General features: G+C 52.5%; 8 protein-coding genes across 8 annotated transcripts; 4 read left to right on the top strand and 4 right to left on the bottom strand.

Moving 5' to 3' along the window:
* Positions 1-733: 733 nt before the first annotated feature.
* AAFC00_005969 (uncharacterized protein) lies at positions 734-6,414 on the top strand (the record flags this gene model as incomplete). Its single annotated transcript, XM_069345840.1, has 3 exons — positions 734-1,259; positions 1,319-6,249; positions 6,304-6,414. The coding sequence occupies 3 exons, from the start codon at positions 734-736 to the stop codon at positions 6,412-6,414; spliced, it is 5,568 nt and encodes a 1,855-aa protein (XP_069198047.1).
* A 598-nt stretch (positions 6,415-7,012) lies between these two features.
* Positions 7,013-9,181, top strand: AAFC00_005968 (uncharacterized protein; the record flags this gene model as incomplete). Its single annotated transcript, XM_069345839.1, has 5 exons — positions 7,013-7,150; positions 7,202-7,311; positions 7,367-7,531; positions 7,587-7,856; positions 7,936-9,181. The coding sequence occupies 5 exons, from the start codon at positions 7,013-7,015 to the stop codon at positions 9,179-9,181; spliced, it is 1,929 nt and encodes a 642-aa protein (XP_069198046.1).
* A 1,343-nt stretch (positions 9,182-10,524) lies between these two features.
* Positions 10,525-11,140, top strand: AAFC00_005967 (uncharacterized protein; the record flags this gene model as incomplete). The annotated part of the gene is made up of 2 exons (XM_069345838.1): positions 10,525-10,792; positions 10,869-11,140. 2 exons carry the CDS (start codon positions 10,525-10,527, stop codon positions 11,138-11,140), a joined length of 540 nt encoding a protein of 179 aa, XP_069198045.1.
* Positions 11,141-11,195: 55 nt separating this feature from the next.
* AAFC00_005966 (uncharacterized protein) lies at positions 11,196-12,257 on the bottom strand (the record flags this gene model as incomplete). The annotated part of the gene is made up of 1 exon (XM_069345837.1): positions 11,196-12,257. The coding sequence occupies one exon, from the start codon at positions 12,255-12,257 to the stop codon at positions 11,196-11,198; it is 1,062 nt and encodes a 353-aa protein (XP_069198044.1).
* Positions 12,258-12,704: 447 nt separating this feature from the next.
* Positions 12,705-14,245, top strand: AAFC00_005965 (uncharacterized protein; the record flags this gene model as incomplete). The annotated part of the gene is made up of 2 exons (XM_069345836.1): positions 12,705-14,035; positions 14,095-14,245. The coding sequence occupies 2 exons, from the start codon at positions 12,705-12,707 to the stop codon at positions 14,243-14,245; spliced, it is 1,482 nt and encodes a 493-aa protein (XP_069198043.1).
* A 682-nt stretch (positions 14,246-14,927) lies between these two features.
* On the bottom strand, positions 14,928-16,756 carry AAFC00_005964 (uncharacterized protein; the record flags this gene model as incomplete). The annotated part of the gene is made up of 3 exons (XM_069345834.1): positions 14,928-15,236; positions 15,348-16,507; positions 16,627-16,756. 3 exons carry the CDS (start codon positions 16,754-16,756, stop codon positions 14,928-14,930), a joined length of 1,599 nt encoding a protein of 532 aa, XP_069198042.1.
* Positions 16,757-17,570: 814 nt separating this feature from the next.
* On the bottom strand, positions 17,571-21,140 carry AAFC00_005963 (uncharacterized protein; the record flags this gene model as incomplete). The annotated part of the gene is made up of 1 exon (XM_069345833.1): positions 17,571-21,140. One exon carries the CDS (start codon positions 21,138-21,140, stop codon positions 17,571-17,573), a length of 3,570 nt encoding a protein of 1,189 aa, XP_069198041.1.
* A 1,793-nt stretch (positions 21,141-22,933) lies between these two features.
* AAFC00_005962 (uncharacterized protein) lies at positions 22,934-24,761 on the bottom strand (the record flags this gene model as incomplete). Its single annotated transcript, XM_069345832.1, has 3 exons — positions 22,934-23,583; positions 23,641-24,585; positions 24,659-24,761. 3 exons carry the CDS (start codon positions 24,759-24,761, stop codon positions 22,934-22,936), a joined length of 1,698 nt encoding a protein of 565 aa, XP_069198040.1.
* Positions 24,762-27,600: the final 2,839 nt, after the last annotated feature.

Below are 27,600 nucleotides of genomic sequence, written 5' to 3'. Positions count from 1 at the left end.
CAAGAGAAAAAAAAATGGTGAACCTACCTAGCACTAGGACCAACAGTCGGCGTGTACTTGGTGTGAATATAAACCACACCACGCGACATTTGCAAGGGCCCGGTGCTCCTGGCCAAATCTCACGGTGGCACGGACCCGCTACCCGTTGGACCCTAGCTCCCTAGGGCGGTTAGTTCAGAGGAGCAGGGCTGGGTGTAGAGATGGACGGACGAGTGGCTTTACGGAGGCTAGAGTGGCTCGAGAGTGGTCAGTTTTTGTGGGTGTGTGTAGGGTCAGGTAGCGTAGGCTTTTCCAATTGAGCTTCAGGCTGCATGCTTCAAGATTCGTGGGGGAAAAGAGTTACAGGCAGCTTGCAGCACACATCTCAACTGCTCGTCGTGTCTCTCCCAACCCATCTACGCCTCCTCCTCACCCTCCTCCCCAATCCTTCTCATCCCCCTCATCCCTTATCACGACGAAGAAGTGGAGGACTAGAGAGACTCGCCCTGACTCTTTGTCCCACCTTCCCTTCCTTGTTTCATCAGCTCTCGGCTGAAATTCTTGGAGGCGTGTAGCTTCATCCTCCAGCATCAATATTTACTCTTTTGACACTTAATTCTTCCACGACTTTTTTGTCCACGCCGCATTGTCCGCAGCGAGGCCAATTCTGTCGTCTATCACACTCCCACACTCTTTAGTTCTTGTCTGCATCTTCCGCATTACTTGTCTATAGAGCTTAAATCTTTCTCTCACAATGCGTCCCGAGGTAGAGCAAGAGCTCGCCCACACTCTGCTTGTGGAGCTTCTTGCATATCAATTCGCCTCGCCTGTCAGATGGATTGAGACGCAAGATGTCATTCTCGGTGAGAAGACCACCGAGCGCATCGTCGAAATCGGCCCTGCAGACACGCTCGGTGTCATGGCAAAACGCACACTCGCCTCCAAATATGAAGCATACGATGCGGCAAGGTCCGTCCAACGACAAATCCTGTGCTACAACAAGGACGCCAAAGACATCTACTACGATGTCGAGCCTGAAGAGGAAGAGGCAGCGCCAGCGCCCGCAACAGCTGCTGCCGCTCCCGCAGCTTCATCATCTGCTGCTCCTGCGCCGGCTGCTGCAGCGGCGGCACCTCCTCCACCCAGTGCCGGCCCAGCAGCACAAGTACCAGATGCTCCCGTCGGAGCTGTCGATATCCTACGAGCATTGGTCGCACAGAAGCTGAAGAAGGCCCTCCTCGACGTTCCTTTAAGCAAAGCCATCAAGGACTTGGTCGGAGGTAGGTAGAAACCGAGACGAAGAGCTTCTGTCTCAAATTGCTAACAATTGCATCCACAGGCAAATCCACACTTCAAAACGAAATTCTGGGAGATCTTGGAAAAGAGTTTGGCTCAACACCTGAAAAGCCGGAAGACACACCCTTGGATGAGCTTGGTGCTGCTATGCAGGCTACCTTCAATGGTCAGCTTGGCAAGCAGTCTTCCTCTCTCATCGCCCGTATGGTGTCCTCCAAGATGCCTGGTGGCTTCAACATCACCGCAGTCCGAAAGTATCTCGAGACGCGGTGGGGCCTTGGTAACGGCCGTCAGGATGGTGTCCTTCTGCTTGGTCTGACAGCCGAGCCTCCTGCTCGTTTGGGCTCCGAGAACGACGCAAAGGCTTGGTTGGACCAAACGGCAAACAACTACGCTTCGCAGACTGGAATCAGCCTGGCCACACCTGCGGCTGGAGCTGATGCTGGCGCCGGCGCCGGTGGTATGATGATGGATCCCGCTGCCCTCGACGCCCTCACCAAAGACCAGCGTGCTCTCTTCAAGCAGCAGCTCGAGCTCTTTGCCCGCTACCTCAAGATGGATCTCCGCGCCGGAGACAAGGCCGCCATCACCAGCGCACAGAACACAGCCGCTCTACAGGCACAGCTTGATCTGTGGAACACCGAGCACGGTGAGTTCTACGCCGCTGGCATCGAACCCTCTTTCAGCTCTCTCAAGGCGCGTATCTATGACTCGGCATGGAACTGGGCTCGTCAGGATGCTCTGAGCATGTACTACGATATCATTTTCGGTCGCCTCAAGGCTGTCGACCGTGAGATTGTCAGCCGCTGCATCGCCATCATGAACCGCTCCAACCCATCTCTCCTTCAGTTCATGCAGTACCACATCGATCACTGTCCTACTGAGCGTGGTGAAACCTATCAGCTCGCCAAGGAGCTCGGTCAACAACTCATCGACAACTGCAAAGACGTCCTCGACGTCGCCCCTGCATACAAGGACGTCGGTGTTCCCACCGCTCCTCACCTCACCATTGATGCGCGCGGTAACATGAATTACGAGGAGGCTCCCCGACAGAGTGTTCGCAAGTTGGAGCATTATGTCCGTGAGATGGCCGAAGGCGGCAAGATCTCAGAGTACGGCAACAGGACAAAGGTGCAGAACGACCTGCAGCGCGTCTACAAGCTCATCAGGCAACAACACAAGCTTTCCAAGTCGTCACAACTGCAAATCAAGCAGCTCTACAGCAACATTGTGCGCTCTCTATCCATGAACGAGGGCCAGATCATGCCTTCCGAGAATGGCAAGGACAAGAAGGGCCGCAATGGTCGTGTCAACCCCTCCGCGAAGCAGGGCAAGGTCGAGACCATTCCTTTCTTGCATCTCAAACGCAAGGAGCAACACGGCTGGGAATACAGCAAGAAGCTCACCGGCGTCTACCTGGAGGGCCTCGAGCAAGCCGCAAAGGGTGGCGTGACCTTCCAGGGCAAGAACGCCCTCATGACCGGCGCTGGTGCTGGTTCCATCGGAGCTGAGGTCTTGCAGGGTCTGCTGAGTGGTGGTGCCAAGGTTGTTGTCACCACCAGTCGCTTCTCTCGCGAAGTCACAGAATACTACCAGTCCATGTATACCCGCTTCGGCTCGCGTGGCTCTCAGCTCGTTGTCGTGCCTTTCAACCAGGGCAGTCAGCAGGATGTGAACAACCTCATCGACTACATTTACGATGAGAAGAACGGTCTTGGCTGGGATCTCGACTACGTCGTCCCCTTCGCTGCCATCCCTGAAAACGGTCGCGAGATCGACAACATTGATTCCAAGTCTGAGCTCGCCCACAGAATCATGTTGACCAACTTGCTCAGAATGCTCGGATGCGTCAAGGCTCAAAAGGCTGAACGCGCATTCGAGACTCGTCCGGCCCAGGTCATTCTGCCCTTGTCTCCCAATCACGGTACCTTCGGCAACGATGGTCTCTACTCCGAGTCCAAGCTCGCTCTCGAGACTCTGTTTAACAGATGGCACTCTGAGAGCTGGGGCAACTACCTCACCATCTGCGGTGCTGTCATCGGCTGGACTCGTGGTACTGGTCTCATGGGCGGCAACAACATTGTCGCAGAGGGCGTCGAGAAGTATGGTGTCCGCACTTTCTCCCAGCAAGAGATGGCTTTCAACCTTTTGGGTCTTATGGCTCCTTCGATTGTCACTCTGTGCCAAGAAGAGCCTGTCTTTGCTGACCTCAACGGTGGTCTTCAATTCTTGGACAACCTCAAGGATCTCATGACCAAGCTCCGCAAGGACATCACCGAGACCAGCGAAATCCGCAAGGCCGTCACCCGCGAGACTGCTGTCGAGAACAAGATTGTGCACGGTGATGACCACGAGGCCTTGTACAAGAAGGTCACTGTTCAACCTCGCGCCAATCTCAAGTTCGATTTCCCCAAGATCCCCGACTGGGAGTCTGAGGTCAAGCCTCTCAACGGCGATCTCAAGGGTATGGTCGACTTGGAGAAGGTCGTCGTTGTCACTGGTTTCGCCGAGGTCGGACCATGGGGTAACTCCAGAACCCGTTGGGAGATGGAAGCTCACGGCGAGTTCTCCTTGGAGGGCTGTGTCGAAATGGCCTGGATCATGGGTCTCATCAAGAACCACAATGGTCCTTTGAAGGGCAAGAGCTACTCCGGCTGGGTGGATGCCAAGTCAGGTGAGCCTGTCGACGACAAGGATGTCAAGGCCAAGTACGAGAAGCACATCCTCGACCATTCTGGCATTCGCCTCATCGAGCCAGAACTCTTCAACGGGTACGATCCCAACAAGAAGCAGCTTCTCCAAGAAATTCAGATCGAAGAGGATCTGGATCCTTTCGAGACATCAAAGGAGACTGCCGAGGAGTTTAAGCGTCAACACGGCGAGAAGGTCGAGATCTTCGAGATCCCCGATTCTGGCGAATACCAGGTCAGGCTGAGGAAGGGAGCTACTCTCCTCATTCCCAAGGCCCTCAGATTCGATCGTCTTGTTGCTGGACAGGTGCCCACCGGATGGGACGCCAAGAAGTACGGTGTTCCCGAGGACATTATCAGCCAGGTCGATCCAGTCACCCTTTATGTCCTTGTCTCTACTGCTGAAGCGCTTCTGTCTTCCGGTATCACTGATCCATATGAGTTCTACAAGTATGTCCACATCTCTGAGGTGGGCAACTGTATCGGTTCCGGTATCGGTGGTACGTCCGCTCTCCGTGGCATGTACAAGGATCGTTTCCTCGACAAGCCTCTGCAGAAGGATATTCTTCAGGAGTCTTTCATCAACACAATGAGTGCTTGGGTCAATATGTTGCTCATGTCCTCGACCGGACCTATCAAGACTCCCGTTGGTGCTTGCGCTACTGCTGTTGAGTCCATCGACATTGGTTATGACACCATCGTTGAGGGCAAGGCACGCATGTGCTTCGTTGGTGGATTCGATGACTTCCAGGAGGAAGGTTCTTACGAGTTCGCAAACATGAAGGCTACTAGCAACGCCGAAGACGAGTTCGCTCACGGTCGTACTCCCAAAGAGATGTCCAGACCTACCACCACCACCAGAAACGGATTCATGGAATCGCAAGGTTGTGGTATGCAAGTCATCATGGACGCCAAGCTCGCTCTTGACATGGGTGTGCCAATCTACGGTATCTTGGGTTTCACTGCTACTGCCACCGACAAGATTGGTCGTTCCGTCCCCGCTCCAGGTAAGGGTGTGCTCACCACTGCCCGTGAGGAAGCCTCCAAGTACCCGTCTCCTCTCTTGGATATTAAGTACCGTAAGAGGCAGCTCGACCAGCGCAAGAAATACATCAAGTCTTGGCAAGAGTCGGAGCTCATGTACCTCCAGGAAGAGGTTGCAGCCATGAAGTCTCAGAACCCTGACTTGAATGAGATCGAATATATGGAGGACAGAGCTCAGCACATTGAGCGTGAGGCGAAGCGCCAAGAGAAGGATGCTCTCTTCAGCCTTGGAAACAACTTCTGGAAACAAGACCCTCGCATTGCTCCTCTTCGTGGTGCTCTGGCTACTTGGGGCCTCACCATCGACGATCTCGGTGTTGCTTCGTTCCACGGTACATCGACCGTTGCCAACGACAAGAACGAGTCCGATGTCATTTGCCAACAGATGAAGCATCTTGGCCGTAAGAAGGGCAACGCCATTCTCGGTATCTTCCAGAAGTACCTTACTGGTCACCCCAAGGGTGCCGCAGGTGCATGGATGTTCAACGGTTGTCTGCAGGTTCTTAACACTGGTATCGTGCCAGGCAACCGCAATGCAGACAACGTTGACCAGGTCATGGAGAAATTCGACTACATTGTCTACCCAAGCCGAACTATCCAGACTGACGGAGTCAAGGCTTTCTCTGTCACTTCATTCGGTTTCGGTCAAAAGGGCGCCCAGGCCATTGGTATCCACCCCAAGTACCTGTTTGCCACTCTCGACCAAGCTCAATTCCAATCATACAAGACTCGTGTCGAGGCAAGACAGAAGAAGGCGTACAGATACTACCACGACGGCCTCATCAACAACACGATGTTCCGTGCCAAGGACAAGTCGCCGTACGAGGATGACCAGATGAGCACCGTCTTCTTGAACCCGTCTGCTCGCGTGACCCAGGACAAGAAGTCGGCCCAGCTCACCTACGCCGCCAAGGGCCCCGTCAAGATCAGTGACAAGCACACGACCGACATGGTCGAATCGCTCATGAAGGTCAACGCAACAACGAACAGCAGTCCCGGTGTTGATATCGAGACTCTCGATGCTGTCAACATTGAGAATGAGACAATGATAGAGCGTAATTTCACCGAAGGAGAGATTGCGTACTGCCGCAAGGCTGCCAACCCTCAGGCCAGCTTCACTGGCAAGTGGAGCGCAAAAGAGGCAGTCTTCAAGAGCTTGAAGGTTGCATCACAAGGCGCCGGAGCTCCTCTCAAGGATATCGAGATCCTGAACGACGAGAACGGCGCCCCTATCGTCACTGTAAGTTTCCTGCACAACTTTGCTATTAATGCACATTACTAACAAATCTCGTAGCTTCATGGTGCAGCCAAGCAAGCCGCCGAGGAGAAGGGTGTCAAGAGCACAACCGTCAGTATCAGCCACAGTGATGCCCAGGTCATCGCCGTTGCCATTTCGTCTTTCTAGACGTTCAGACCTCTTAGTGACAGGCCTGTATGATTCGCAAGAAACGTAGAATTGGGTGGAGGGAATACCGACGCCGATATTGTAATTAATGGTATATTCATGTATCTCCAGATACTCAATGGAGTCAAATGTTTTCTATATATTTAAACACCTTTGATCTTGTTGTGTGAAAGTAGGTCACTGTGATGCCACCCATCGAGTTTTGCTGTAGCTATCGATATGTTTACACATGTTGAGCAGACATTACGCAGGTCCTCTGGCACACTGGTTCAGTATGTCTAAGACGCTTGGGATGTGCAGACTGCTTTTGAACTTCAGGTATAGTCCTACATGCTCGCTCCACCCGTCGTAATCCTGCAGGAGTCAACGTGGTCCTCGAGATTTACTTCATTGATGCCTAGAAATTTGTGTTTTGGCATGGTGTACAGTAGAACCTTATCTTGACCTTCCTATCCTGGCACCTTGAGTGTAGCCACAACTAGGCATCCGAATTAAGACACGATGACCTCGACCATGATAATAACATTGAGTTCTGCAGTCCAGCTGTGTCAAGGACACCTGGCATTGTTGATAATTGTAGCTGCCTCTAGTCTCCAGTATGAGACTCAACTATCGTCAAGCATTGGCCAACGCTCTCGTAGTGAGATATGCCGCGGCTCAGTTCCCTCCGACACCTGAGGGAGTCACAACGCTCAAGTCCAAGTTCCATGAGGGAGTGACTATCTCATACAAAGAAGTAATCGTCTATGTGAAGTCTGGAGAGGCGCCTATCACTGACCTCGCGTAGCCAGGCATCTGTGAAACCACTCCTGGGGTTCGCTCATACAGTGGATACGTCCATCTCCCCCCAAATACACTGGACGAGCCACACGAGAATCAAGACTATCCCATCAACACGTAGGACTGGCTAATCTTATTTGTATTCTGCCACAGGGATTGATGTTGCTCTTAGGTTCTTCTGGTTCTTCGAGTCACGCAAGGATCCTCATAATGCTCCACTTGCAATTTGGCTCAATGGTGGCCCTGGTGGATCTTCCATGTATGGAGCTCTCGCTGAGAATGGACCTTGTTTCGTCAATGCCGACTCCAACAGTACTTACCTGAACCCCTGGTCTTGGTGAGTAGCCTTTGTTCTCCCGCAAGTTGCAGTATGTTCTGATAGGCCCTCTCAGGAACTCAGAGGTCAATGTGCTCTATATCGATCAGCCAAATCAGGTCGGGTTCTCGTACGACACTCTGACCAACTTCACTGTGAACACAGCCCGAGACTCCTACCTGGATGAGCCAGAGTATGCTGTAGCGGACTTTTCGAATGGTGTGCCGGAACAAAATGCCACCTTCTTCGTGGGTACTGGCAGTAGTCTAAATGCTAGTACTACAGCCAACTCGACTACGCATGCCGCCGTAGCTCTTTGGCATTTTGCGCAGACATGGTTCGAGGAGTAAGTGCCTGGATTCATCTTTACCACCGTTCAGGCAACGGCTTCGACGTGATAGCGTGCGTACTGATCTCTCAACTAGATTTCCTCAATACAAACCACACGACGAGAAGATTTCTCTATTTACGGAGTCATATGGTGGACGCTATGGACCAGCATTCGTCAGCTACTTCATGAAACAAAACGAGCTCATCTCCAACGGGACCATTAGCGGCCCGGGTGTTCACTACCTCCATATGGACACTTTGGGCATCATCAATGGCTGCATCAACTTCGAAGATTCGGCATTGGCGTACAGCACCTTCGCGTGGAACAACACTTACGGTATCAAGGCTTTCACAGAAGATCAGTACTACCACGCAATGTACGAATACACGCGTCCAGGCGGTGTCAAGGAACAAGGCGAAGAGTGCAGAAGGCTGCAGCTCGAGACCGACCCCAACGACTATGGTGAAGTCGACAAGCTAAACGAGTACTGCGCGAAGGCGAGCGAGTACTTGACCAACTCGACAGTCGAAGCGTACGTCAGGAACAAGAAGTTTGGCTGGTTCGACATAACTCATCCATATGCGGATGCTTTCCCACCCCAGTATCTATCAGGCTACTTGAACCAGCACTGGGTCCAGAAAGCTCTCGGTGTGCCCGTCAATCACACCGTCGCAGCCTCCGCTGTGGCCGCCGCATTCGGCCAAACCGGCGATTACGGCAAAGGCGGCATGCTGGAGAAGATTGCCTACATCCTAGATCACGGAGTGAAAGTCAGTCTGTTCTATGGCGATAGAGACTACGCCTGCAACTGGGTCAGCGGCGAAGCAACATCGATCAAGGTTCCCTGGGGCTCTCAGGATGACTTTATAGACGCGGGCTATAGCCCACTCGTCATCAGTCCATTCCACAGCGCAGGGCTGACACGACAATACGGAAACTTCTCGTTCACGCGCGTCTACCAAGCTGGTCATCTGGTTCCGTCGTATCAGCCCGAGGCAGCATATGAGATATTCATGCGTTCCCTTGCCGGCAGGGATATCGCTACTGGGACGATCAAGGTCACAGACGAGTATGCTACCGAGGGTCCAGCAGATACCTGGTGGATGAAGAGCGATGTTCTGCCTGCTCCCGAAGTGGAGTGTTACATCTTGGCGCCAGAGAGCTGTACAGAGGAGCAGAGGGGGTGGTTGAAGGATGGCACGGCAATTGTCAGGGATTACATTGTGATCGGCAGAGAAGGGGACAGCGCTCGAGAGCGTCCGGGGAGTGGAGAAGAGCCTTGGGATGCTGCACAACGCGGTGGCTATCAATTCGCTCTCAACGACAAGATTAGTGTATAGAACCCGAGCAGTCCCAACCACGAGTCCGTGGGGATGGTGATTGCGACCAGGTCACTTGAACTAGATAGCTAAGCGATGACCGAAAAGTATTAGCTAACTACTTCATCACCAGTAAATCCGGACACAAAACAAACAAAACCACACCCATAGCCCCGATATCCAACATCCAATACTGAAATACAATACAATACCTCATATAGCGTAGCAAACCCACCTTTCCTCACGCGTGCACAGTGCGCTCAGCCCATGCTCCCCAAACCATGCTTCTCAGTACTATCAATACTATGGGGAGAACCCAAACCACGCATATAAACAATATATCCTCGCATATGCATGCATGCCACGCACCTCTTTCTCTTATCCCGAACGCCATCCTGTGCGTTCACACTCACATGAGTCCCTGCAGCTGCGTGCGGGCTAGAAAACGAGAAGCGAAAGACCCTGCATGAAGTAGGCGCCGAAGAAGATACGTTGGTTTCTTCGTGTAGAGTCGTAGGTGGCAGAGGGTGAACAAGAGGAAGAAAGGACCAAGAGCCGTATAGGGGCAGCAGTACTCGTAGAGAATAAGAGTACATATCACACGATAAGCTTCCAAAGGAGAGAAACGATATGGGTCATCTCGACCTCTCGGTTCTTTTCTGCTCACATGATGACTAGAGAGGGGAGGGGCTATGTGTATACATGACACGCAGTTACCAGATAGGTAACCTCTTCCTTTCTCGCCCTCATTATTGCCCGTGCTGAACGTCGGGGAATTAGATTCTGTGTACTGAGCTGAGCTGAGCTTCTTGCTGCAAAGTAGGTAGCAAACAACACGAAAACGCGCCCGATGATCATTTTTTTTTCCTTCGTTCTTTCAACACCAATCTACTATTTTGGTGATAAGAAGACGGGCAAAAAAGTCGATAGCTCGCAGCCTAGACAATAATACGTTTTTTCGTATCTCGTCGATGCGAGTCGAAAGAGGCAAGACGAACTATTGAGCCTTTGTTGTTTGTTTGTTTGCTCTCTCGTCGCCTGGCATGTCTTGAGTATACGAGACCAGCTATATGCACGAGGACGAGAAGAGAGCAGAGACGAAGCTTTGGGATGGCGTTCCTGAGCATGGATGAATTGAATGGTCGCACTGCATTTGGCGATAAATAAGGTCCCTTGTCGCCCGTCCTCTTCTGGGAAGGAGTGTATCTGTTCCTTTTTCTCTTGTGTTTAGCTGTATATCTTTCTGGTTTCTATTGACTTTGGAGGAGTCGAAGTGTGCGACCAGGAAAACGACTTGTGGACTGGACAGCTCTATTGAATCTCATCGTCTACCTGTCCATCTACTGCATCTCTGAAACGAGAAGATGCATCCAGCAACAGCCCTCCTCTCGATCGCCGCCGTCGCCGCCATCGGCAGCTGCGCCGACTCCCCTCCATCCACCACGACTTCGACAGGCGCCGCAGTCGTAGCATATCCTGTGTGCGCCCAGTCTTGCCTCGCCAGCGCGGCGGCGTCAGCAGGATGCGACATCACGGATCAGACGTGCCAATGCACCACCGGGCTGGACAAGATCACGCAGGAAGCCACGGCGTGTCTGCTCAAAGGCACTTGTTCGTCTTCTGATCTACTCGGTAAGTCGGGTTTTACTTGATGTTCATGGTGGCACGACCGGGAATACGAAAACGGCTGACGTGACGTTTGACACAGCTGTGCAATCGGTTGCTTCGGCGCAGTGCTCTGGCATCGCATTGTCGACGGCAGGGGGCTCGTCGTCGTCGTCGTCTGCTTCTGCCACTGCCAAATCCTCTTCGGCAAGCGGTTCGGCTGAGTCTGCGGCTGCTACTGGATCGGAGTCGGGGTCTGCGACTGGTGCGGCGGCTGAGTCTGCCACTGCGACCGCGTCTTCGGGCGCTGCTGGAGCATTGGGTGTGGAGACATTCGTGGTCGGGTTCGGTGTATTGGCGATCCTTGGGTCGTAGAAGTGTTGGATCATCAAAGTGTGGGAGTGAAATACTCGTGGGGGAAGAGAAAAAATCATTCCATCAGGTTGCTCCATTTCTTGACCCAAGTGGTGAACTCGTCCTGCTCGCCGGTCCAGCTCAGCTCGACAGTCTGTGCAGCTCCCGTAGCCAAATCAACACAGGTCTGCAATGCCCGGTCGACATGGTCGGTGTTCAGATCGTAGAATGCGCTGGCTAGATCATCGACAGAGTCCGGCAGGTCTTTGAGAGCGGTGAGTAGAGTGTCGAAGGTGTGAATGTTCTTCTGAATGCTTGCGATGGCGGGCGTGAAGGTCTTGAGACGACGCTTGGAGATGGCGGCGTAGAGCATGCAGATTTTCTTGAGTTTGTCGTTTGCAGTGGCCAGGCGCTCTTTCAGATCTGGTCGGTTCCTGGGCAGAGCATTGGCAGCTGAGAACATGTCGTCCATGCTGTCTGTGTCGTCGTCGTCGTCTTCTTCCTCGTCTCCTTCTTCCCATTCCTTCAGCTCTTCAGTGGCGTCTTTGATCGTGTCTCTCCATTCTCCTGCGCGCCTGACGGCCAGGCCTGCGATGCCGATCGAGTCGAGGTTGATCAGAACATCACAGGCGTCCCAGACGAGACCCGTCGAGACCAGACTGTTCCTGCCCTGCGCCTGATGCACTTTCTCCGTAGCCTGCGCCGAACCAGCCAGCGCCTCGAGTTCCTGGTTGGCCACGTTGGTAGCTTCGTCATAGCAGACTATCATCTCCCGAATGACTGCGCGCACACTCGCCATGACATGCTGTTTCAGAAAGGCACCCCAAATGTCCGGTCGGCAGATGTCGACAGCGCTCATCATGGCGGGCAGGCATGTTCCCGAAATGTCGCGCAGGACTTTTGTGATGGCGGAGACGGTGAACGGCTTGTTGATGAGCAGCAGGCTGAGCTTCGTCGTGTGGGCTTTGAGTAGTTTTGCACTGTCGCGCAGGACATTGAGAGGGTTAGGCGGGTTGGACGGTAGTTGGGTGGATGAGTCGAGGTCATTGGGCGAGAGGTGGTTGAGGTATTGCGCGAGCAGTGCCTTTTGACTTGCGAGCAGAGTTGCGAGTGACTGTGGTTCGCTTTGTTTTGACATTTTTGTTTTTGTCTATATCCAGCTACAGGCTTACGTCGTATCTTTTTTTTTCCTTGCTGTAAAAGCAGACGTGGGGAGTGGATTAATGTCAATGTTGGACGCCAAAGACGAAAAATAAATCTTTCACATGCAACATTGAAACATTGAAACATTGAAACATTCAAACATTCAAACATTGAAATACCCCACTTCAAGCGATTAGATCCACTTCCCCTCCGCTAATAACTACTACCTTATACACTTCATCGGAACAAATGACGGTCCGATACTACAACCCAAGGCAAGACACTTCACCCGTCACAACTCTACTTTGTCAAACAAGCAAGTTGATCATGTATAGGCAACTGGTATACTAGTCTGAGAACAAAGGGAGACTCGATTCAATGCAAGATATCATGCAAGCAAAGGCGCATTGAGATAGACGCCAAAAGGTATCAGTCAATAAAAATGTCGCGGAGATCGGCCAGGTCATCTGGTGTAGTGCCTCCCGTCGAGACCGTTGCTACTCCCCCTCCTGCTCCTGTTGCTATTACTGCTGCAACCGCCGTCACAACACCAGCACGTCTCGGAGATGCCACACTGGTGGTCGATCCCGGCGCATACACGATCAAGGCAGGCTTCGCTCCATCCTCGCCGGAAGGTCAATACAAATGCCATGTCATGCCCAATTGCCTCGCAAAGTCTTCACGTGACGACAAGACGTACATAGCATCTCAACTGTCAACATGCACCGATTTTGGAGAGATGCAGTTCAAGCGCCCGGTGCAGAAGGGCTACATTGTGAACTGGCCCACCGAAGCCGCCATCTGGGAACATGAGTTTTTCGCATCAAACGCGACGCTGGCATGTGATCCACACGAGACGAATCTGGTCCTCGCCGAGGCGCCGAATGCGCCTACTGCTCTGCAGAGAAACACCGACGAGATTGTCTTTGAGCACTTTGAATTCGCAGCAGCGTACAGGACGACATCGACGGTGTTGAACGCATACAACGACACCCGTGCTCTCTTCAACGACCCACCTCATGCACAATCTGCCCGAGTCCAGCCGGCGGAGCATCTGCTTCTGATAGACACCGGATACAGCCACACGACAGTGACACCATTGATCCGCGCACGACCCATCCACCCAGCCAGTAGACGCATGACGTTTGGTGGCAAACACCTGAGCAATTATCTCGCGCAGCTGATATCTCTGCGCCACTTCAGCCTGATCGACGAACCGTACATCGTCGACCAGATCAAAGAAGACACCTGTTTCGTCTCCGACGACTTCGCCCGCGACCTCGACAACACATGGAAAGGCGCCATCGGCGACGCCCCACGCAACAACAAGGACCAAGACACGACCATCCGCGTCGATTATGTTCTCCCAGACTACGAGCGCCACCACCGCGGCTTCACCAGACCGCACGACGCGTCGCGCGCCGCCCGCCTGGCTAAACTCGGGCTCCTCGCTGACGCTGACGACGACAACGACCAACAAGCAGGCATCTCGACAGTCCGAGAAGAAGCCTTCCCGCTAGCAAACGAACGCTTCACAGTCCCCGAGCTACTCTTCAACCCCACCGACGTCGGCATGCGAGAATCAGGCATCCCGGACACAATCATGCAGTGTCTCGAGACATTACCGACGAAGCAGCTGTGGCAGGCGTTCCTGGGGAACATCGTCGTCGTCGGCGGGTCGTCGCTGATCAGAGGGTTCGTCGAACGACTCGAGGCGGAGGTGCGCATAAGGGTGCCGGATGATTTCGTGGTGAGGGTTCGGCGAGCGGACGAGTGAGTTTCTTCTTCTTTTCATTTTCTTTGTTCCTATTGCTGACTGTCGGTCCACAAAGTCCAATCAAATCAACCTGGACCGGCGGCGCCCGCCTCGCCAGCGACAGGAGCCTGATCGACAAGGTCCTGGTCACAAAGCAAGACTACGACGAATACGGCGCCGCATGGGTGGCGCGACAGTATGCTACGAGAAGAATCGGAGATGAATGAGTCGTCTCGTATTCCATTTTCTCTTCCGCTCGCGGACAGGATCCGTCGGGATGGATGGATTGGGACTGGTGGAACGGCATCTGCTGCTATTCGTCTGTGCAGCTTTGAGAGGAGGAGAAGATGCTGGGCCGACCATCGACGACGAATAAAGAGACCCTCAAGCCTCGATGACATTCCAGTCCACAGTCGACTTTTCTCGAACGCAACTACCCGAAGAGGCCCAGCCCATCAAAAACCGTCGAAATCACGTTCAATCGTCTCGTCAAGAGAGAACCCAGCATGACATGCATGCCATGAAGAACAAGAACCAAGGAGAATCGGCGGAGCCACTCAGAACGGTCCAGGCGAGTGCAGTCAACAGACGAACATGAAGGGGCAAGAAGAAGAAAAGGATCGTCTCTCGTCATTGTTGTGCTATTGCTGCTTCGAGAACCCCAAAAAAAACACCGCTGACCTTTCCCCTCACTCCTGTCCTGTCCTGTCTTGTCTTATCCTGTCCGATCCTATCCTGCTGTCCCTTCCACCAGATCCAACCCAAATACAAGTCCCTCACACGCAGAAACACCTTTGTATCCTTTCTTGCCTCGTCACAGTGGTTCTTTTCCTCACTTCACATGCTCAAGGAAAAACCCGCATAATCGTCTCCCCAGGAAAAAGAAAGAAGGGGGAAAAGAGGGCCGCCTCAGCGAAACTGCAACCTCCTGACCGGACTGCCCTCGGCGTCCTGGTTATTGTTGTTATAAGCCAGACTAGGCGCCGGCTCAAGACCGTGATACGGCGTCCAATACCCACCGTTTCCAGCACCTGCATCGCCAGCGGAGAACTCGCGCTGGGGCGTCGGAGGCGGAGGCGGCAGTAATCCGTTGCCGCCGTAGTAGTGGTGGTGTTGAGCGTTGGCGTGCTGCTGGGCGGCGGCGGTCTTGTCTCTGAAGATTGAGAATGCAAAGTTCGAGATTGCTACGCTGCCGAAGATTATGAGGAGGCAGAAGAACTGGTTTTTTGTTAGCTCGTGTTCGAAGGTAGGAACAAGGTGCAGGGCGGTAGTCCTCCCCAGACATCAAGTCAAGGTGTATATAGACAGAAAGAAAAAAGAAAAGCTTACCATGGCCTTGTAAGAAATCGGCTCGATAAAACTATTGAAGATCTCCGCAAACGTGTGCGCGCTGACCCTGGCGCGCCCGACGTTCTTGGGGTTCTGGTTCATGCACTTCTCCCACTCATTGCACGCGTTCTCCATGCCCGGCACACGGGTCGATCGCTCGCACTTGTTGTCCGTGTAGTGCTGTGCGCAGACGGCCATCTGAGCGAGCAGCTCGGACACGGCCTCGTAGGACTTTTTGTCCACGTCGGCGCGGATCGTGGCCCAGAAGCTGTATAGAAGGTACATGACGCCACCGATGACAAAGAGATTCAGCAGCAGCTGGGCGTAAAAAGACAGGATGTGCGGCAGCGTCGGGTGGTTTGTCAGAAACTGAAAAAACGTGTACAGCCAATGCGGACCGTCCTTCTTCTGCGCGTCTGTCGCGTGTGGAGGGGGCGGCGGCGGCATATTGGATGTCGTCGCTAGTTTGTTCGCACCTTTACGACTCGACTTGGCTACAGCTACGTCGGGCGTCATGTCCTCGACGGCCGACGAGTCGTCTTCGTCGTCGCTGATGCTGATGCGTCGCGATGCCAGCGCTTGCTGTCGCGTGTTGTTGCGCTTCTTGATGATCTTGCGCTCTGCGGCGTGCGAGTACTCGTTACGACTACTGTGATGCCCGGCGCCGCCGCCGCTGCTGCTGCTGCTGCTCGTGCCTTTGCTGCTCCGTTGCTTGGTGTCGTTGATGCCGTTGTAGATGCTCGGGCTCGTGCTCAGCGGACTCATCCTTGACATTGTGCGTGAGAACCAGCTCTGACGCCTGCTGCCTGTTCTCTCGTCTTTGGTCGGCGAAGTCCTGCCGCCGCCGCCTCCAGCTCTGAACTCGGGCTTCGTCGTCGTGTCCAGGATGGCGAAGCGGCTCCTCATGCCTGTCGTGTCGGGCGTGGCGGCGTCGCTGTCTACGTCTCTGTGCTCAGGCGACTTGGGCGTTTCCCCTCCTGATGATTCGACGTCATATGAGACGTCTAATTTGCGCGGCGTGTTGAACAGAGGGTTTTTGTGTAATGGAACAGGAGGCAGGGCTTTTGACGGTTCGTAGTCGAAGAAATGCGGGTGGTTGGCGGCGGGTTCGCGAAGGCTGGGTTTGCTCGGTGAGGATTGCTCGAACTTGACCCAGCTTCCTGTTTTACAGATCAGATGTTCCATTCTCTCATATCTTATACATAGCTAGACCGTGAGGTGGACATGATCGATATGGCAGATGTGAAAGAAGTATTGTGATGAAGAGAAGACAACTCACGCTTCTTGTCATTGTTCGCTTGATATCGCGAGTTCATACTGATCTGCGCAAAAGGCGAGCGGCCATCCATAGGTCCAGTCCCATTCTGATACTCAAAGTCCATCGGTCCCTCATGCGTGCGGCGGTCCATGGTGAATGGGCAAGACGAGGGGGACGGAAGGAGTGTGACGCTATGAGACACAGCAGGCAGTTACCAGAAGAAGCAGACGACTGATACAATTTCTCTCGTATAGGAAATCAAAACCCCTTACAGCTCGGTGTCACGTTCTTTATTGCTCTAAAAGTTTCTAGTCAGTGTTATGGAGAGCCATGACTTCAAGTTGCTGGTGGCAGCACACACGCTATGCTGCTGTACAGCACAAAACATGGGCTTAGTAAACAAATCCCCGAAAGGGTCAAATTGATTTTCTCTACCAAGAATCCACGCTTGCTTTCATGTCTCCACAAACCGTTCTGCTTATAACGTCCTTGCAATTCACCCTTGGTTTAGTTACTGGCAAAGACCATCCACTAACCAATCTTTCACCCCGACAACCTCTAACTTTCTTACCATCATACCTTGTGCTCCACTGCTTGTCACCGAGTCAGAAATATGCAAGCCGTCTTAGACATCAGCACCGCAACACCTCCAAACATCCACAAGAGGAAAATGATACTCGGTCATGCCATTTGATATCACATTCTTCGCCTTCCGTTCTTTCTGTCGTGTAATCTCCATTCCTCGAGCGAGGAACAAAAACCATGACAAGTACAAATATAGAGAAACATAGGTATCGTGCAGTAAAACGAAAAACAAAACAAGAAATTGCCCAAGTTCCAAGAAAACCAATCCATCCCCTCCTGACCTGTCCTTTCCCGACCCATAACACCCCCGACCTTGATGAAAACTCCGTCTCCCAAACCGAGTTGAACTGTTTCTTTTGTTTCTCTTAGCATTTTGCCTCCTAGAACATTCCTGCTTCATTCATCACTGGGGAGCCAATGGCATCAAACTTCGCTGCTGGTCCATCAATACTGTCTTGTGAGCGCACAGATCGTAGCCCTGCCGGTTTGACAAAACCGGGTGCTTGCTGTCCAGGTGGCGGACTGAAAGCGCTACGGCCCATCTCTGGGGGTCCGCCTTCTCCATTTGTGTACACCCTCCGCCGAGGGTTCAGAGCGGGAATCAAAGGTGGCTGCACGATCGTCCTCGCCGTAGGCAAGTCCACCGTGTCCACGTTGGACGTCGACGAAATCAGAGTCGGCTCGCCGATATCAGCCTTTGTGATGGTCTTCTTCCTGAGAAGACTGCCCGTCGGTCTGACCGCTGACACATGAGGCACCCCCAGTGGAGACATTCCGCTCTTGGAAGATGTCGTCGTCGAGTAAGACGGACGAGGCATCGAGCTATTGGACGAGGCAAACGTTGCTGTTGACGCTGATGCGAGCGAACCGCCCCCTGGTGTCATTCTGCCCGACACCTGAGTGTTGATGGCGGGAAATGAAGGCTTGTGGTCGAAGTAGGCACTGGCCTTGCTACTGCTCCGCATTCGACCTCGACCTTGCGCATCGCCTGTCATTGGCGGCGTCACCGATTGCGCCGTATCTACCGAAGGGCGGGTTTGGGGCAGTTGCGGTATTTCAGGAGGCGATGCGAACTCGTCTCGATACGCGTTGGTGCGACTTCTCGATCGGCTAGCTGAGGCGACCGAGCCCGAGCGCGTACGTGATCGCTCCCTGCTGGCCGCGCGTTGCGTTGGGCTGCGCTGAGAGGGATGTGTTGCCGAACTCTTCTGCTCCTTGAATCCTCCCAGCGGCCACTGTGGATTCGACGTGTTGGTCCATCCATTAGTCTGCGAAATGAAGCCACTGTCGTTTGCTTGAGGGTCTTCGTAGAAAGACTGCTTCTCTTGCACACTGCTCTGCATGCCCAGAGCACGCATTTTCATCGTCTTGGGTGGTCCCTGGCTTGACATTGTTTCCTGACTAGCCTTGCTCTTCAGCATGCCGAATGCCTTCAGAGCACCACCGGCGCTGGGTGCCGGGCTGGTCGCTCTGCTCTCGCTTTCCACGATGCTTCTCATCTTCTCCTGGATGGCCTTCTGTCGTGCCGCAAGCTCGTTGTCGAAAGCCTGGCGTTCGGCCTGCGTCGCCGTACTGGCATCACGTGTGTGTTGCTTCTTGAAGTCCGATTGCCACATTGGCCCGTCGATGACCTCGGAGTCCCGGGTAGACGGCCGGGATGAGTAAATGTTGCCCTTCGAAGGCGCTGGTGCGAGAGGCTGACCTCTGACGGGAATCGATTGTCGACGATTTAGAGGACTCGTCGTGATTCCTTCTCCGTAGAACTTGTCCAGCTCGTCTAGATCCCAAGCATTCGAGTTTGTGCTAGTCGCGTTCATAGCAGACGCCATACCATATATCGAGGACTGGTCGCTTGTGTTGCGGAGATGCTGGATCAGTCCTCCTAGACCATCCTTCTTACCGATCGTAGGAGAGTCTACGTCTTCCTTGTAATCATCACTTGACCCAGGTCGACCTTCGGACTCGGGTCCAAGACCGGCTGGCATCTGAGTGAAGAATGGCACGTTCTCATTACCTTCAGCTTGTGCGATGGTGTCATTGACTCTATTGCCACCGTCTGCATCGATCTCTTCAGGCTCTTCTTCGAGCTCCGAAATGCTTGGACTCTCGTGTCTCAATGCAGGGTGTTCAGAGACGGACGGCAGAGGAGTCGGGGCGAAGCGATTGCTTGGTGGAGAGGCCAAAAATGTATTTGGTGCGTAATGAGAGCCTACACGATCGCTCTCCGAGGCAACATCCTCTTCTTCATCATCACTTGCGCTGATATCCCCGAAGAATGTTTTGTGGGTGTCTGCCATAGTCGGAGGGGGTGGCAGAGGCGCCGCAGGTGGTGCCGTTGGATTGTCCACATGGACAGTGCGGTTGTGGACCGCAGCATTCTGAAAGACGGAGAAGGCCATGTTTGGTTTGGGTTCTGTCTGGGATGAGATCGAACCAGATCGTGGCTGTACCTTCTCCTCCGTATGTCTGGCCGAGTCGAAGCGTGCTAAATCAGATCGCTTCGTCGAGTCCACAGAGTCTTGCCTGGATATGGACGCTTGATGGGAACGTTGCAGCTGGGCTTGCCGTTGCATATATTGATTCTCGTCGTATTGCTGCTTGGGTTTGTTGAAGGCCCCCATCGCCGTAGCCTTGCCGCGGTCGCTGGGCTCAAGCGCAGAGTGGAGTGTCTTGTATTCTTCAGCATCACTCATGGTAGGACTCAGAGGGGACTGAGGGTAACTGTCCACGGGACTAGAGGCAGTCGAGCTTGGCTTACGGATTGCAAGCGGTGGGAATGCATTCGCAGCGGACTGAGACGAGTTTTGAAGGACGTACGGCTGGAAGCCTCTCTCCTGCATCTGGCCGATGCTTCTAGAGTGAGACAAGGTAGGAGGAGACGCGACTCCTCCCACAGTTGGTGATCGGTGGCGTTGTATGGAGTTGAGTCTTGTTAGAGTCGAACTCTGCTGCTGATGAATGTTCCTTTCAAGCCCTTGCTCGTAAAGTCGTCTTTTCGTCAACGATCTTTCCAGAGGAACCGGAGGTGGAGCGGTCTTTGGCATTGGTTGTTGCGAAGGAGTCGTTACCGCGGTACCGATAGCCTGAGATGCGACAGAGGTCGCGGAAGTGGACGTGCGCTCTTGAGAGGGAGCTGACGTCGTAGTGGAATCACTCGAGCGTTTGAAAGACGTTGGTCCAGTGGAGTCGGAATGTAGAAGACCCAGACCTATGCCGTTCAAGGTCTCATCAGAGTCGTGTTGTAGCGAACCCGTCTCTCCCAGATCGTTGTCCTGCTCGTGCGTGAGATGCTCCTCGCCAGCCATCTGCGCTGCCGCCTCTCGCTGCTGATGTTGACGGTACTTCTGGAAGGCCGACATGTTCAGATCGTCTTCGTAGAGGATTCTTCCACCCATGTTTCTCTCACTTGCTCCACTAATGCTTCTTGCAGACCCAGTCGCAATTTTGTATACCTTTTGTCTGCCTCCGAATAGCACATTCCCTTCGCCTGGCCTCGCCCGACTCATCATGCTGCCACCGTGTGACGAATCGTTGTCTGTCCCGTATCCTTCCTCCGAAGCGTACGACTCATGTCGTTCATTCGCAAATGGTGGTCGAATCGAGCTGTTTATCGACGACACCTCAGCAATATCATTGAGTGCATTTGAGGAAAATCCAAAGTCCAGAAGTCGAGAGTTTCGTTGCGGCTGAAGGACGCTATCGTCAGACGCTTTGCCCAATTTCGAACTTGGATCATCTTGTTCTCTAAGCATGCTGAATCGCGTGGACAAGCTGGGCATGATCAGGGAGGTTCGAAAGTCGTCTGTTGAGGGGAGTGCTGCAGTCAGATCGAGCTGTGGTTTCTGTGGCTCTACTGGGGCCTTCTGCTTGGCCTTCCTCCATTTCTTCCCTGCCTGCGGCGGCGAGAGGACCTCATCGCCGCTCTTCTTCTTGTTCAAGAAGCGATTCATGATGTGTCTACGTGGAATCAGTACTTGTTTGTGACCGATGATACAAAGGTCGCAGAAATGAGCATGACCAAATAAAGAGTGCAAGTGAGAATTGCAAATACATACCAAGGTCCCGAGATCCGACCAGGGCGGTGCCTGATGGCTTTACCCCTTCCTTCCTCTTGTGGCTGCTAGTGCTTTGCTCGAGCTGGGGAAGGAGCTCTTCGAGATCCGGTCACTTCGAGTGGTTGACGAGACAGCTGCGATTGAGCGCACCAATATATCTGGACAAAGTACTGATGTGCCTCTGGATCGGTCTGGGCTGGCTGCCTCTGACTGCCTGTGTGGAAGAAGTAATAGGTCGCTACGTATGTAGCGCAAGACTTCGTGGCGGGCGCGTTGTAGTCTGATCTGCGAGAGTGTGGAGGGCCGGTAAAGTGGGTGAATGGCAGGAATGGGTCATGAAATTGCAGTGATAAGTCATGTATCAACTGTGGAAACGAATGTGAGTGGTGGCGCGAGAATTGCTGAACCTCCTCTTGTCACCAGCACGAGGAAGAGAGTGACCCCGCAAGAGAACCAGAAGTGTTGACGAGGAAATGGAGAATAAGGGTGATGTCGAGATGCAGCAACTCCAGTACAAGCACAAAATCGCAATGCTCCTCTTAACAGACTTTAGAGAACGTTCCGTACTAGCGGAGATTAAACCCGTGAGCTCCGTAAATTGCTTTCTCACAACCACCACCGTTGCTGGCAGCAATTGGATCGAATATGCGTGGCTTGCCGTCACGATCGATCATCTGGGATCCCGACTGCTGTTTCACCGGGAAAAGAGATATAAATCTCTTCTAGTCCTGGTTTGCTCCTCTCCTTTTCGTCGCAAAATCTGCGACGCGCTACAGTCTGGAGACGCAGCCAAGTACCGACCTAAGGGCAAGTACAAAACTACCACGCGGACTACATGTAAGGTACCCTGTTTACTCAGTACAAGAGCAACAGTCCCTAACTATGACCATTCAATCGTAGTTGCAGCTCCAACAATGTCACAGATCCTGACATGTATCATGCCACAATTCTAGCAGCGGATCCATCGTCAACGTACAATTACCGTATACAAGTGCTATCTTATAGCGATCAAGACGCACAGATGAGTTCACAAGTGCAATCGCAACGAGTCTTTGGGCCGTTGGCTCGAAACTGATCTGCCAAGCCCCGCGAACGCTGTTAATTGGCTCGAGGTGACATGAGCGGTTCAGCGGGCCGCGAAGTTTGGGTCAAGTAAGATGACTTGAAACCGGGACACTAACAGGGGGGTGAAGCTTAAGTTCCGGCCCTCTGGGGGCCACGATCGACGTTGGTGTACGGGTATGTCTGCACTCGTACATAAAATCATGGTGCCTGGATGTCAGTGCCACATCCGCCGTAATTGAAATCAGAGACATCCAATATTATTTGCCTGCTGACAATATTGGGCACACATGTTGAGGTAATCCGCCGTCTGAGAATTTTCTGTCCATGGGTATAGCGGGAAAAGGCTAGCTCTTGCGAAGGCAATGATCTTTGTTAGCGTTCGTCGAGTCCCTGTGAAGAAACTGTGCCAGCACTCCACGACCGGCTAGTGAGAGTGAGCTTTTACCCTTTCGAGTTCGTGTCTGATGGACATGCATAGATGAAATTGGTCGCGAGTCAGACTTCTTTGCGTCATGACATGAAGCAACACCATTGACGTTCAGTTGTAAGATTGCATAATGAACTGAAAACCGTATGTGTTTTGATGTATTGACGAATCTCAAATCTACTCTTGCAGGAACAACTCAAAGCTCATCTCTAGGTGTGCTGTTCTTACTACCACCTTTCACTTCGCATACAGCAGGTGTGCCAACCTCCATTCTATAAACACACTTTTCTTCCTCAAAGATCTTCCAGATCTCGTTCTTTTCTGCGCAAGCAAGGATGACCGTGGTGCTTCTGTTTGGCCCGTTCCAGCAATGCTGTCCGTTCTCGTGCCTCATCGCAATACGCTCGCCAGTGCCGAGTCCCTTCCCATCGGCAGTGATGTCTTCGTCCACGTAGATACTGTCCACTCCTACGAAACTACCCATGTTGGTATTTCCTCCGCCTTTCTTTGGTTTCTGCGTGGTTCTTTCCAGAAAGCATAGCTCGTAGGTATACTCGCCAGAATCAGTCGAAATACACTGTCCCTTGAGTGCACGGAAAACGTCATCAGGACCATAGTTTTTGTTTAGGTCTTCCTGGTGAGATTCCAATGACTTGATGCTGTTCTTCACTTCATCTTCTGCGGATTTGAGTCTGTTCTGCGCATCCGTGACCGCACCGGATGCTGAAGCCTCGGGAGAGAGATCGGCTAGTATGCCATTCTCGACAAGCATGACGCGAAGATCCCGTAATTTCTGGTCAAGCCAGTCTCTCAGTGACTTGGGCAAGTACTCTTCGAATTTGTACACTGTGTAAAGATTAATATTGCACGTTCCTTGGACATAGAGTAGTGGGCAACACTTACGAAGCTCGACCTCTGATTCGTCGGCATCGGAGAACGATTCCCAATCAAGACCATTGTCCTTGTCAGATTTGGTAATCTCGTTAAGGTCTCGCTCGTGTACGGCATCAGTCTCGGCTCCCTTATCAAGGGCGGCATAGTCCTCCCAAGCCCTGACGGCACGCTTGACACCTTCGTCGTTGAAGTTGGGATTATATTCCTCCTTGAATGTGGACAATATGCTTTCCAGTGTTTTGATGCGCTCCATGTTACTGTCTCTGTCTTTTCGAACATTTATCAAAGCTTCGCGCAATTCGTCCATTCTTTGTTTCGCAAGGCCAACGAGCACGCCGACTTTGCCTACCTTTGCCGATCCAGCTTTGACGACTCTTCCTTTCTCACGGCGTTCTGTCTCCACGAGCTCAGTCTCAAGGTTGCTCACCTTCTTCTGTTGGGCCTCGATGGTGGTCTGGAGGGTCGTAATCCTATCCTCGACCTCTTTCCTTTGTTTCTGAGCTTCATTGACGAGCTCTTTTCTCTTTCTGTTAGCAGTATCCAAAGACTTCTGCCTAGCTTCGTCATGTTTGCGCCACTCTTTGCCAATCTCAGAACATCTGTCAGGGCATTTGATGCCTCCAACACCAGCCCATTCTTCGCTACCATCACAGCAGGCCTCGTAATCGCAGACTCCATCGTTCACATTTGTGAAAGGTACAAAGCCTGGGATATGGCCCTTGTTTTTGCAGTAAAATCCAGGCAGAGCTGCTGATGAATTGGGAGTGTTGGTGTTGACAAGGTCTGAAAGGGTGGATGGTGATAGAGGAGAAAGGTAAGAGCAAGCAGAGGTGCCAGGCTCATCGGATCCATCAGGACAGTCGCAGTAATCATCATTGACTTGGTCCCGCGAAATTTGAATTGAGAGGTTTGAGATACACGTGAAGCCGGCTGCATCTTTGTAGAATTTGGCAACTGCAATTCATATTAGATACGTGGTACAGGACAACCGTGTGCTTCCCAGCTAAAGCGTTGGCTGTAAACATACACTCGGGACTGACACCGCGGGGTCGAGAAGGCTCGGCAGCTGCAACTACAGACGAACCAAGTGCAGCAGCTGTCAAAAGGTATGCGCCTGCGACCCGCATCATGTTTTCACGAGATACCGATTGTTCTACCTGTAAGTAGTTACGTCTGAGCTTCTGAACCACCAAGAGGTCGAGATGCAACCTGGTCAACTTATATGGGGTAATGTATATCACGACTTATCGATAAGCACCCTTGGCGGCTAAACCAGACTCGATGTCTCACGTCTCTACTGTAACCTCATCTTGTAATTTGTACCTGGCGACCCTGGTCAAGCTGATGTTCCTTCGAGGATCCAATCTGAAGTCCTTGCTTCACTAATGTGACACCATGTTCTGATTTCGATCTATCGCATCAGGGTCATTCGCTTCACAACCTCTGCTTGTCCAAGTGTCAGTCTTGAAGGTATCGAAGCATGTGTCATCTCCGAACAATTCATACCGAAATATATGACGAACAAGGCTTCCTGACTGAAAACGGCTGCTTCCAAGGTAAGTTGACATAGACACATACGTCTAGCCATACTTCCACAATTCCCTATACATCGAGGGAAGGTGCGTTTCACTATGCCAGCCTTGAGGGCAACTACAACATCACACGTTCTAAACTAGAATAATGTTACATAAATATTCCCGCGTGATCTGTAGGTGCTCAGGGCCACATGACCCACCATGTTCGACCTCGATAACTCATAGTTATACTTCCTATCCATTCAGATCCTATTACCCCTAATTGAGGCGCCTCCTGAAGCATGCTGCCTTCTGAACTAGGACACCATAGAGATGCGATTCCGCCAGTATCAGGGCCTAGCAGGCATAAGTATAAAGAACAAGCTGTTCAGGCTTAGACAAGTTAGCCGCCTGGTTCGATGTGTTCATTTCATATTTCGGCTGATGAGGATAAGATGGGCAGGAAGACAAGAAACCTCTCCTAAGCGAGCCCAGTACTCCTCGCCCAAAGAAGACTCACTTCAAGGATATCTCTACCGATAGCGACGGCAGAACACGACACAGAGATACATCTCCCTCGGGTACAATTTTAAATACTGGACCATCGAGAGGCCCCCTCTGGGACGCGCTCGAAGTGTAGGAACCAGAGCACGATACAGAAGTCGCTTCGGACCTAGAAGAGGCATCTGTGTGGACTCAGAATGATGATGGTGTTTTGTTACATGGCAAGGACCCTGCGCTAGCACATGAACATGCCTTGTGGTCCACTGAGATTGACGATATGACGAACAACAGCCCTCAGAGCTATGGAACAGCCCATCATCTTTCCGAAGCTCCTATACAAGCAATGTCTTTATGTGCACATCATTCGCCGTCAGTGTCCACTCTCAAGCCTCTGCCCATGTCACAACTATATGCCACCAATGAGACTGGGTCGCATAAAACCAATGCCCAAGCCTTCACTGCTCATGTCAACGCACACACGGACAATGCTGATTTGGAAAACTCCGACGATGGAGCCGGGTCCTCGTTGCTTAATTGTGAGAGAAACATGCCGACATACAAGCAGCGCGATTGCAGTCAGTTCGATAACATGTGGGAGTCGCCGCATCGATCCGCATCTGCTAGTGAGGCCTCCAGCACCGATGGGGACGGGATGGACAGGATTAGGACAACCTTGGCTGTGTGGTCACTAATGCACGGTCAAAATCCATCGACCGCCTCGAAGTCTCAGTATACAGCCCCGACACATAAGGGTAAACAGCTGCAAGATGCAGCGAATGGCGGATCGGATGTGCTGCTCCCAGTTGAAGGGCCCCCAACGCCGCCCAATACAAGAAAAGCCAGTGATGTGGTTTCGGCAGGCAACAACACTCCCCGTCATAGAGCCAAAGTTTCACTTCGCAAAGAAGACTCATCGCGCAGCCGTTCGCATGATGAGCCACTCGTCGATGCACATGGTCATGATCGTACCATGCAGGAGGCTTTGCCTTGGGAATCGAAACCGGATCGGACTCACTCAGCAAGCAGTCTTACCCGCCAATTCTCGACTCTGACGGAAGACGAGAAGTATATTCAGACCCACAGAGACTCGCTTGATCAGGCACACGAACGATTGGAAGAACAACCTCAAGACAGCGTCAATGCGCTGCTGTGGAGGGCAAAGGACTCCATGATCATCTCCAAGCAACGATTGAATAGATATTCACGGGCGCAACCTTTGTCCGTGGAACCTCGCACTGGCCATGTCAAGGTTGGAGGTTTGAGTCCAATCATGGACGCTTCACCACCAGATGTTCCCTCGCACATACATGTCACGGCACTCAAACAGGGTCAGTCAGGAGTAGCTGAGCTCCCAGGTCATCCTCAAAGAAGCGCAGACTGTCCTATCTGCGAAGTTGAGCGACCGCGCATCCGTGACCGGAAGATGGCCGAGCAAAAGTGGTCATAACGTATCATGAAGTACATATCACAATCATAACTCCCCGAGAGGTTCAGTAGGACGCAAGCTGAATCTTGACCATATCTCATAACATGTGTATCAACGGTCACCTAAGCCACATGCTCTTGCGCAAGTAGTTCTACATAGTCTTTATGCTGTGCGAAGACGCGCAGAAACCAGTGCGCGAAGCATTTGACACTATTCATGCGGATTCGTCTCGAAACGCAAAGCTAGTGGGGGACTTTCCGAAACCTGCCTATCGCCTGCAACGCGACATGGGAATGAAGTTGAGGAGAACACCATGAAGTGATGATACCAAGCGCTATATTTGATCGGAGGAGACGAAACTACGTTTCCGAAGGTGATTGTTTCATATAAGTCTGTCCCCTTATCAATGGTCGACTTCATGCCCTCTGGAAGTCATAGACCACCTTCCCTCCGTATTCCTTTCTCTCTGGCTCTACTCAAGAACTTGCAGTGGCTATGCCAGGCACATATTCTCCCAATAAGCCT

Source organism: Neodothiora populina, assembly GCF_041146345.1.
Source record: "Neodothiora populina strain CPC 39397 chromosome Unknown canker_contig_6, whole genome shotgun sequence".
Taxonomy (NCBI): domain Eukaryota; kingdom Fungi; phylum Ascomycota; class Dothideomycetes; order Dothideales; family Dothioraceae; genus Neodothiora; species Neodothiora populina.
Note: the sequence above shows the minus strand (reverse complement) of the source record. Positions and strands in the feature narration are given on the sequence as shown.